The 12,142-nt window shown below is 41.5% G+C and overlaps 1 protein-coding gene across 1 annotated transcript in view; it reads right to left on the reverse strand.

Annotated features, from left to right (window-relative positions):
- pth2ra (parathyroid hormone 2 receptor a) overlaps positions 1–12,142 on the reverse strand; it is a 172,014-nt gene that overhangs the window by 84,971 nt on the left and 74,901 nt on the right. Inside the window, exon 6 of the mRNA XM_063005758.1 lies at positions 1,339–1,492. Coding sequence (XP_062861828.1) covers positions 1,339–1,492 — 154 coding nt within the window. The remainder of the gene's footprint in view (positions 1–1,338; positions 1,493–12,142) is intronic.

Below are 12,142 nucleotides of genomic sequence, written 5' to 3' on the forward strand. Positions count from 1 at the left end.
AATTCTCTTGAATCTTTATTTAACTGACAAAATAGTTTTCCTGTATAGTTGTTATTTGTCAAACTACTATATAATAGTACAACCCCAAATCAGTAGAAGTTGGGACAGTATGAAAAATGCAAATAAAATAAAAATGCAGTGTTCATTACATTTACTTTCATTTGATTGCAGATAGTTTGAACCCAAGATATTTAATGTTTTCTCTGCTCAACTTCATTTCATTTGTTAATATACCTCCATTCCTGCATTTCAGGCTTGTAACACATTACAAAAAAAGTTTGGACGGGGGCAATTTAGGGCTAGTAATGAGGTAAAAAAAACTAAATAATGATGTGATTCCAAACAGGTGATGTCAACAGGTGATTGTAATCATGGTTTGGTACAAAAGCTGCATCCAGGAAAGGCTGAGTCCTCTCTGTGCCAAACTTTAGAAGAGAACTGGCACCCTCCTGGGGAAAAGCTGGAAACCATTGCTAAGTGTGGATGACCTTTGAGCTTTCAGACAGCATTGTGTAATAAGCCGCCATGCTACTGTGATAAACCGACTGTCTGCGAGTCGCAATCGAACGCCACCCGAAATCCCTAGGTCACAAACCATTGAGACTGTGTCTGTTTACCGTGGCAGGTGTAAGCCAAAACAAAATCAAAAAGTATGTCATAATAACTTAATTAAAATTAATCTAAATGAGCATCATGAAAACACTAGTAAGGCTAAAGTTAGGACTTCTAAACATCAGGTCACTTGCATGCAAAACAGTAATTGTAAATGAAATTATCACAGACAATTGTCTTAGTGCACTTTGTTTAACTGAGACCTGGGCTAGACCTGATGAGTATCTAGGTTTAAATGAAGCAACTCCTCCGGGTTACAGTTATGAACATAAGCCACGTCTTAGCGGTCGTGGTGGAGGAATAGCCACAATTTATGACAAAAGACATAGGTCTTACTGTAAAATCATCTCCTATAACAAACTCGTTTGAAGTTCTTATCGCTGACATAGCTAATAAATGTTCATCTGATAAAACTAGTATGTTTAAGCTGGTTACTGTTTATCGACCCCCTGGTCCTTACTCAGAATTTCTTAACGAATTTGCCGATTTTCTTTCTAAATTAGTTTTATCGACTAAAAAAGCTTTAATTGTTGGCCTATTCTGCCCTCCGTCTATTAAAAATAGCCAGTTGAGTCTGCTGAGCATCTGCCCAGGTCAGGACTCAAGTCCCAACTGATGTAGGAAGATGTATTAGACCAAACTCCTAAAGCTTGAACTGTCAGTTTAAGTTGTGAGAGAACAGTCAATAGCACCAAATAGAACAAATTCATCTTGATATAAACTTACCCCATCCAATCAGAGTGAATCCCCACAGGTACTTAGTGTCCGACAGAAAGGCCATGAAGATGAGGCTGTGCAGGTACAAGCCCTCCACCAGAATCCAGAAGTAGTTTGTTGCCAGAAAATAGATGAATAGAAACACTGTCACCTTGCAACCTATCTGAAAAACAGACATCAATATCCCCATTTAAACAAGGAAAAACTGACATGCTGACAAAGTGTCAATACTTTGATGAATGGTGTCCACTGTTCAGCCTTTTAAGTATATAAAACAATGTTTTTGTAAAAGCACATTAAAATGCTGACTGCTGGCTAAAAAGAAAGAGAAGAAATCAGAATCAATAAAAAGTCACTTTTTGCTGTGAGACGGTTAAGCATTCTACACCATCAATAACAGACAAGACAGAAAAAAATAACCAGCAGATTAAAGAGCCACTTTTCTTCAATGTCAAATACCAAGCATTACTTTAAATAAGTGACTGAATAGAAAACAACTACAAATGCAAATAAAGAGAGGAAAAGGACACAAGATCAAATATATGTAAACAACTAAACTCCATTACATAAAATGAATTATATGCTAGGCACTCCACTGAAAAATTACACAGTAAATTACACTATCCCACTACCGCTGGGATCCAGGGTTTAAATCCCCATCAATGCTATCGGCTGATTGTGCGTCTGCATACAGACATGAATGGCCGAGGCCCATGATGGATTAGCGTCCTGTCAATTAGTGTGTTGCCGCACTGCACCCAGTAATTGTGGGGAAAACCAGACCCACTGCAACCCTGATCAGGATAAAGCATCAGTAAAAAAAAAATGCTTGCAACTACAGTGTATCACAAAAGTGAGTACACCCCTCACATTTCTGCAAATATTTCATTATATCTTTTCATGGGACAACACTATAGACATGAAACTTGGATATAACTTAGAGTAGTCAGTGTACAGCTTGTATAGCAGTGTAGATTTACTGTCTTCTGAAAATAACTCAACACACAGCCATTAATGTCTAAATGGCTGGCAACATAAGTGAGTACACCCCACAGTGAACATGTCCAAATTGTGCCCAAATGTGTCGTTGTCCCTCACTGGTGTCATGTGTCAAGGTCCCAGGTGTAAATGGGGAGCAGGGCTGTTAAATTTGGTGTTTTGGGTACAATTCTCTCATACTGGCCACTGGATATTCAACATGGCACCTCATGGCAAAAAACTCTCTGAGGATGTGAGAAATAGAATTGTTGCTCTCCACAAACATGGCCTGGGCTATAAGAAGATTGCTAACACCCTGAAACTGAGCTACAGCATGGTGGCCAAGGTCATACAGCGGTTTTCCAGGACAGGTTCCACTCGGAACAGGCTTCGCCAGGGTCGACCAAAGAAGTTGAGTCCACGTGTTCGGCGTCATATCCAGAGGTTGGCTATAAAAAATAGACACATGAGTGCTGCCAGCATTGCTGCAGAGGTTGAAGACGTGGGAAGTCAGCCTGTCAGTGCTCAGACCATACACCGCACACTGCATCAACTCGGTCTGCATGGTCGTCATCCCAGAAGGAAGCTGACGCACAAGAAAGCCCGCAAACAGTTTGCTGAAGACAAGCAGTCCAAGAACATGGATTACTGGAATGCCCTGTGGTCTGACGAGACCAAGATGAACTTGTTTGGCTCAGATGGTGTCCAGCATGTGTGGCGGCGCCCTGGTGAGAAGTACCAAGACAACTGTATCTTGCCTACAGTCAAGCATGGTGGTGGTAGCATCATGGTCTTGGGCTGCATGAGTGTTGCTGGCACTGGGGAGCTGCAGTTCATTGAGGGAAACATGAATTCCAACATGTACTGTGACATTCTGAAACAGAGCATGATCCCCTCCCTTCGAAAACTGGATCCCTTCCAACAGGATAACGACCCCAAACACAACCTCCAAGATGACAACTGCCTTGCTGAGGAAGCTGAAGGTAAAGGTGATGGACTAAACCCAATTGAGCACCTGTGGCGCATCCTCAAGTGGAAGGTGGAGGAGTTCAAGGTGTCTAACATCTACCAGCTCCGTGATGTCATCATGGAGGAGTGGAAGAGGATTCCAGTAGCAACCTGTGCAGCTCTGGTGAATTCCATGCCCAGGAGGGTTAAGGCAGTGCTGGATAATAATGGTGGTCACACAAAATATTGACACTTTGGGCACAATTTGGACATGTTCACTGTGGGGTGTACTCACTTATGTTGCCAGCCATTTAGACATTAATGGCTGTGTGTTGAGTTATTTTCAGAAGACAGTAAATCTACACTGCTATACAAGTTGTACACTGACTACTCTAAGATATATCCAAGATTCATTTCTATAGTGTTGTCCCATGAAAAGATATAATAAAATGTTTGCAGAAATGTGAGGGGTGTACTCACTTTTGTGATACACTGTATGTGACTGCCATGTGGGAAAGGTACAACCCCAAATAAGAAAAAGTTGGGACAGCATGGAAAATACAAATAATAAAAAACACAGAGATTCTTACATTGACTTTTATTTGATTGCAGACAGGATGAACCTGAGATATTTCATGTTTTGTCTGGTTAACTTCATTTTATTTATTAATAAACATCCATTCCTGCATCGCATACATTCCAAAAAAAGTTGAGACAGTAAAGCATTTACCACTTTGTAATGTGCAACAGTACGGGGTCGTCGTTGTCACATTTTTCTTTTTAAAATTCTCCACACATTCTCTATTGGGGACAGGTCAGGACTGCAGGCAGGCCAGTCCAGTACCCGTACCTGCTTCTTTTACAGTTATTCCTTTGTAATGTGTGCAGCATGTGGTTTTGCATTGTCTTGTTTAAAAATGCATGGACGTCCCTGGAAAAGATGACATCTTAAAGGCAGCATATGTTGCTCTAAGATCTCAATGTACTTTTCTGCATTAATGCTGCCATCACAGAAGTGTAAATGACCTTTACCAAGGGCACTGACACGGTCCCATACCATGACAGACCCTGGCTTTTGGACTTGTTGCTGGATGGTCCTTTTCGTCTTTGATCTGGAGCACAAGGCGTCCATTTTTTCCAAAAAAGACCTGGCATGCTGATTCATCTGACCGCGTTAGATACACGTTTTCACTATGTGATGGTCCATCCTAGAGACCTCAGAGCCCAGAGAAGTTGACGCCACTTCTGGACATGGTAAACATAAGGCTTCTTATTTGCACAGTAAAGTTTAAGTGGCATTTGTGCATGTAACTCCATATTGTAGTGCTTGACAAAGGTTTGCCAAAGTAATCCCTTGCCCATATGGTTATATCAGCTGATGCAGTGCCTTCTGAGGGATTAAAGATCACAGGCGTTCAGTTTAAGCTTGCGCCTTTGGCCTTTAATCGTTTAATGACATTATGCACTGTAGAGGGAGAAATATGCAAATCCCTTCCAATCTTTCTTTGAGGTACATTGTTTTTAAACATTTCAATGTTTTTCTCATGCAACTGGAATCTTTGCTCATCAAAGACTCAGCCTTTCCTGAATGCTTCTGTACTAAACAATGATTACAATCACTTGTTTGGAATCACATCACTATTTAGTTTTTTCACCTCATTACTAGGTTGTAACTTAATTTCCCTCCGTCCCGACTTTTTTTGGAATGTGTTGCAGGCCTGAAATGCAGAAATGAATGAATATAAACAATAGTTAACGCGATAATAACGCATTAACGCGATCTCAATTTAACGCGATTTAAAAAAATAGTACCGTTAACGCAAATTCTATACAGGAAAAATTTACCTATACAGGCATTATTACATCACGAAGACCCGCATTGTTATGTTTTGTACTTAACCACGAAATACAAATGACACTAGTTATGTGGAGAACGAGTTGTCTTTATTGCTTAATCCACAACTTGGAGCATCACACTTAAACATAACACGCCGTTACCCGCTGGTCACCTGATACACATATCAGCTCAGTGACGTACAGTGGTAACGTGAAACGCAGATCACGTAAATGATATATATCACACGCATGATAATAATAATAATAAGCTTTTTTCTCTCTTAATTTTCCCTGACAAGTGAAAAACCAAAATATAGCAACCTTAACATAAATGAGAAAGAATTTCAAAGATTTTCCTTTGCAATACTTTATCATTTCAAGAATATGATACAGACTGACCAACACTATTAAGCCAAATCAGCATTGAAAATTGACTTTACTTTTAATAACCTTATCAATGCTGGTGCTTCTTAAAACTGAATATTTTCTTTTAAACAGAAGTGTTATTTAAATGCTATTAAATTGTTTTCCAACAAAATCCGCCCAATTTAGCAGATAACCGCCCAATCTGGCAACACTGGAACGCGTTATTATTATCGCGTTAACTTCGACAGCCCTAATAAAAACGTATTCTGATATCCAGTTACCAGCGTAGGGTTTATATAGCAGCAGGTAGAATAAGGTGAGAATAAGGTGCAAAAACAAGTCATTAGTATGAGTTGTCAGAACCCAGGGAACAAGACTGTGTTGATTGTGAATGAGTTTTTGTGTATGTTAGTGTATGTACACCGATCAGCCATAACAATAAAACCACCTCCTTTAAAAAAAAAAAAAGCGATTAATCGCGATTAACTATATGAAATTCTGAGATTAATCGCGATAAAAAATTTTATTCGTTTGACAGCCCTAATAAACAAATAAAATAAATCTAAGCAGACAAAATATGAAATATCTTGGGTTAATACTGTCTGCAATCAAATAAAACTCAAAGTAAATGTAAGAGACTTTTTTTTTTTTTTTTTTTTTTTTTTTTTTTGCATTTTTTCATACTGACCCAACTTTTTGTAACTTGGGGTTGTACTTTTTTGTTCTTTCCTTAATAACATGGTTTGACAAGTTTGTTGAGAAATACAAATTTCACATGATCACAGCCATTACTACAGTTCAATTTAATTGAATAGATAATGTACTAAAATTATACATTTATTATTCATAATCTTGCTGCTCCTGCTCCATGGGACTGAACTTGAGGCAGATTTTGTCAAATATTTAATCATGTATTGTAATTTCTCCCTATATAAATAACTTAGTATTCACTAGTAGCAATAGAAGATATGTTTTGGAAGTAATTATTTAAAGAAAGATTACAAGCCACCATCACATTTCACACTGGTAGGACTCTCTAGGAAACACTACGCAAGTAAATTAGGAACACGTTCTGACAGCTCACTAAAGATTCTGACTGTGCTGTCTCACGGAACATTAACTACATTTAACAGCTAAATACACAATGAAATTAAAAAGCTTGATTTTTTTTTAAACTAACTTTCACTCAGTCACATAAAAAATGAATATATATTAATTCAAACAACTTGTTAATATTTCATACCTCTGTTAAAGAACTTACCAAAATATACACTAACAAAACTGAACTTACGTTAGAACATCATCAATATTATGTTATTTTAATCACTGATATTGTTTTAAGAAAGCTTTTGTCACATGTGGAAAACCTTGGAGTGCTGTTTGATTTTTCACTCAGCTTTGAGTCTCACATTAACTTACTGACCAAACCTGCATTTTTCCATCTTCATCACATTGCCCATCTGTGGTCACTACTTACTACCAGTGATGCCAAGACAATTGTTCATGCTTTCATATTGTCCCATGTTGACTATTGTAATCCTTTTACTAATAAACTACAGTATATCCAAAACACTGCAGTGAGAGTGCTCACTTACAACCTTAAGTTGGGACTGTATGGAAAACACATAATAATTATAATAATGAAATTAAAATAATAAACAACATTGACTTTTATGTTAATGCAGACAGTATGCACCCAAGATAATTCATGGTTTGTCTGGTCAACTTCATTTCATTTGCTAATATACACACATTGCTGCATTTTAAATCTGCAACACAGTCCAAAAAAGTAAGGATGGGGCAATATAGGGTTAGTAATGAAGTAAAAAAAAATGATGCAATAATGATGTTATTTTAGGTGATGTCAACAGGTGATTGTAATCATCATTTTGTGCAAAAGCTGCATCCACGAATGGCTTTTTGAAGTCTCAGAGGATCTCCAGTTTGTCAACAAATGCATGAGAAAATGATTAAAATATTTAAAAACAATGTACCTCAAAGAAAGACTGGAGGGAATATGTATATTTCTCCCTCTACAGGGCATAATATTATCAAATAATTCAAGGAATCTGGGGGAATTTCACTGCGTAAAAGGCAAGCTGAGGGTAAGGGGCAAAATATCAACTGAAACATTTTATCACTTGGTTTTTAATTATTTATTGTCTCAAATGGCCTAAAATGAATGGATGTATTATAATTAGGGCTGTCAAACTATTAAAATTTTTAATCGCGATTAATCTCAGAATTTCATATAGTTAATCGCGATTAATCGCATTAAAAAAAATCTGTGTAAATGTTATAGAAAACAAGGATTTTTATGTGAAATGTTACAATTAAAATGGTGAACACATTTTATGCTAAATGTACTGATGTTAAAAACTGCTGGGACAAGAGAAAACTGTAAGGGAGTTTTATTCACTCACATATTAGGCAGTAAATGTCAGATTGTAGGTTAGAATTTCTCCATCAGCAAACACTGTAGATCAGCGGTGCTTTAGGTGGGATAAGGCGTAGTTATTGTATCAGACTTTTCTGTGGTTGTATCGTGACAATGGTTTGATGGACGTTTCTACACGAAGTGAGTGTGTTTTGACCCTTTGGGGCTTCCATAGTTCATGAACTAACGTGCTTGACTCAGCTTTCCGGTATTCGGTACAGAAGAAGAAGTTAATTAAGTGTAATAAAGTGTTCTGCTCCCGACAACTTGTGAATATAGCGTGTATTTATTTATTTATTAAGCAAGTACATCACTACCACGATCGGTTACATTATGTTAACAAACCGCAAATGAAAAACGGTGGCAAGTCCGACATTAAAATGTTTGTTCTACCAGTCAAGTCTCAACATGAACTAGAATCTGCGTTAACGGCACTATTTTTTTTAATCGCGTTAAATTGAGGTCGCGTTAATGCGTTATTATCGCGTTAACTTCGACAGCCCTAATTATAATAAATGAAATGAAGTTGAGCACACAAAACATGAAATGTCTTGGGGCTTAAACTGTCTGCATTTAAATAAAAGTCAAAGTAAAAGGTGCTTTTAGTGTAAGGGGTGGTCTTGGGTCTAGGCAGACTCCAGCCGCTAGGGGTCAACAGCGAGCCGGCAATCAGGCCTAATGCCCAGCACCTGTGTACAGGTCTATAAAGAGACAAAGAACCAGCCAGAACTGGCTGGTTCTTTGTCTCATGCGAGCAAACACACGCAGCCGGTAATCTTGTTAGAGGATTGAAAGTTTTCTCCCTCACCCCATTTCTCTTTGGTCTCAAGTTGTTCTCTCTCTCTCTCTAGTAAAAGAAAAGAAAAGAAAGAAAAGCAAAGAAAGAAAAAGAAAAGAAAAAGAGAAAAGAAAAGATATATATATATATACAGTGTATCACAAAAGTGAGTACACCCCTCACATTTCTGCAAATATTTCATTATATCTTTTCATGGGACAACACTATAGACATGAAACTTGGATATAACTTAGAGTAGTCAGTGTACAGCTTGTATAGCAGTGTAGATTTACTGTCTTCTGAAAATAACTCAACACACAGCCATTAATGTCTAAATAGCTGGCAACACAAGTGAGTACACCCCACAGTGAACATGTCCAAATTGTGCCCAAATGTGTCGTTGTCCCTCCCTGGTGTCATGTGTCAAGGTCCCAGGTGTAAATGGGGAGCAGGGCTGTTAAATTTGGTGTTTTGGGTACAATTCTCTCATACTGGCCACTGGATATTCAACATGGCACCTCATGGCAAAGAACTCTCTGAGGATGTGAGAAATAGAATTGTTGCTCTCCACAAAGATGGCCTGGGCTATAAGAAGATTGCTAACACCCTGAAACTGAGCTACAGCATGGTGGCCAAGGTCATACAGCGGTTTTCCAGGACAGGTTCCACTCGGAACAGGCTTCGCCAGGGTCGACCAAAGAAGTTGAGTCCACGTGTTCGGCGTCATATCCAGAGGTTGGCTTTAAAAAATAGACACATGAGTGCTGCCAGCATTGCTGCAGAGGTTGAAGACATGGGAGGTCAGCCTGTCAGTGCTCAGACCATACGCCGCACACTGCATCAACTCGGTCTGCATGGTCGTCATCCCAGAAGGAAGCTGACGCACAAGAAAGCCCGCAAACAGTTTGCTGAAAACAAGCAGTCCAAGAACATGGATTACTGGAATGCCCTGTGGTCTGACGAGACCAAGATAAACTTGTTTGGCTCAGATGGTGTCCAGCATGTGTGGCGGCGCCCTGGTGAGAAGTACCAAGACAACTGTATCTTGCCTACAGTCAAGCATGGTGGTGGTAGCATCATGGTCTTGGGCTGCATGAGTGTTGCTGGCACTGGGGAGCTGCAGTTCATTGAGGGAAACATGAATTCCAACATGTACTGTGACATTCTGAAACAGAGCATGATCCCCTCCCTTCGAAAACTGGGCCTCATGGCAGTTTTCCAACAGGATAACGACCCCAAACACAACCTCCAAGATGACAACTGCCTTGCTGAGGAAGCTGAAGGTAAAGGTGATGGACTAAACCCAATTGAGCACCTGTGGCGCATCCTCAAGTGGAAGGTGGAGGAGTTCAAGGTGTAACATCCACCAGCTCCGTGATGTCATCATGGAGGAGTGGAAGAGGATTTCAGTAGCAACCTGTGCAGCTCTGGTGAATTCCATGCCCAGGAGGGTTAAGGCAGTGCTGGATAATAATGGTGGTCACACAAAATATTGACACTTTGGGCACAATTTGGACATGTTCACTGTGGGGTGTACTCACTTATGTTGCCAGCTATTTAGACATTAATGGCTGTGTGTTGAGTTATTTTCAGAAGACAGTAAATCTACACTGCTATACAAGTTGTACACTGACTACTCTAAGTTATATCCAAGTTTTATTTCTATAGTGTTGTCTCATGAAAAGATATAATGAAATATTTGCAGAAATGTGAGGGGTGTACTCACTTTTGTGATACACTGTATATATATAAGTCGCATTTTCATGCCAGGTCTGTCTGTTTCTTGGGTTTTGTGGTGTCTCACAACCACTTGAGCATGAACCCGGCCAAGGTTCAAGCTGTGGCAGACTGGCCCCACCCAACGTCGCTGAAATTAGTCCAGCGCTTCCTAGGCTTTGCGAACTTTTTGTGAAACACAAGATTTGTGAAAAACTTCAGTTCGGTGGCCGCACCTCTGACGGTCCTTACTCGCAAAACCTCTGGGCGATTCCTGTGGAGCACGGAGGCCCAGGGAGCATTTGAGGAGCTCAAGCGGCGTCTGACCACAGCCCCTGTTCTCCAGCTTCCCCAAGCTAGTCTTCCGTTCGTGGTAGAGGTTGATGCATCTGAAGTTGGTGTGGGCGCTGTGCTGTCCCAGCGCTCAGGCCCGGCCCAGAAGCTACATCCATGCGCCTTCTTCTCACATCGCCTCACTCCCACCGAACGGAATTATGACGTGGGTGATCGAGAATTGCTAGCCATCAAATTGGCACTCGAGGAGTGGAGACACTGGCTAGAGGGAGCAGACCAACCGTTTTTAGTCTGGACAGATCACAAAGACCTGACATACCTCCAGCAGGCAAAGCGCCTGAACCCCCGTCAGGCCAGGTGGGCGCTGTTCTTTGCCAGGTTTGATTTTGTCCTGTCATACCGGCCGGGTACTAAGAACACTAAACCCGACGCTCTCTCTCGCCAGTGGGAAACCCCCCTCACAGAGGCAGATGCCCGAGGCTGTGATCCCCAAGGCCCGCCTGATAGCGCCTATTCGCTGGGGCATGGAGGAGGCCATACAGCAAGCCCAACGGACAGAACCTGACCCTGGTGGTGGACCCCCGGGTAGACTGTATGTCCCCTCCACTGTCAGGAAGAAAGTCCTTCAGTGGGGACACACCTCGTCTTTTGCAGCACACCCAGGGGTCACCCGCACGCTGGAATTTATACGGAGGCGCTTTTGGTGGCCCCACATGGATCGCGATACGCAGGCTTTTGTAACCGCATGTGCAATTTGTGCCCAAAACAAGGACCCCAGAACAAAGCCAGCTGGACTCCTACACCCCTTGCCTATCCCATCACGCCCGTGGTCTCACGTCTCCCTTGACTTTATCACTGGTCTTCCCCCATCAAAGGGGAAGACCGTGATATTGGTGGTTGTGGACCGCTTTTCCAAAGCGAGTCATTTTATTGCACTAACAAAGCTACCATCGGCTAGGGAGACAGCCGAGTTGTTCCTGCAACACGTGGTGAGGCTTCACGGGTTGCCAAGGGAGGTGGTGTCTGGATATAGAAGCTGGGGTTTCATCGGTCAGACAATTTATACTTCGGTGTCGTAGAACTTGGAACAGAGCCAAAATAGCCCTGAGAACTGCAGTGAGAACACAAAAACGAAATGCAGATCGAAAGCGCAGGCCAGGACCCTCCTTCCGTCCAGGCCAGCGGGTATGGCTCTCAGCCAAAGACCTACCACTTCGAGTCTCCTCTCGTAAGCTGGCCCCACGTTATATAGGCCCATTCAAAGTACTCCGTAGGGTCAACCCGGTCTCCTACCGTCTAGCCCTGCCTCCCTCCATGCGTGTCAACCCCACCTTCCACGTCTCCCGCCTCAAGCCCGTTCTCTGTTCCACCAGGGCTCCTGCCCCGCCAGCACCCCGCACGGTAGGCGGGGGTCCAGCTTACACGGTCCGAAGCCTCCTTGATGTCCGCCGTGTCCAGGG

This window comes from Trichomycterus rosablanca, chromosome 12, assembly GCF_030014385.1.
Source record: "Trichomycterus rosablanca isolate fTriRos1 chromosome 12, fTriRos1.hap1, whole genome shotgun sequence".
NCBI classification, from domain to species: Eukaryota; Metazoa; Chordata; class Actinopteri; order Siluriformes; family Trichomycteridae; genus Trichomycterus; species Trichomycterus rosablanca.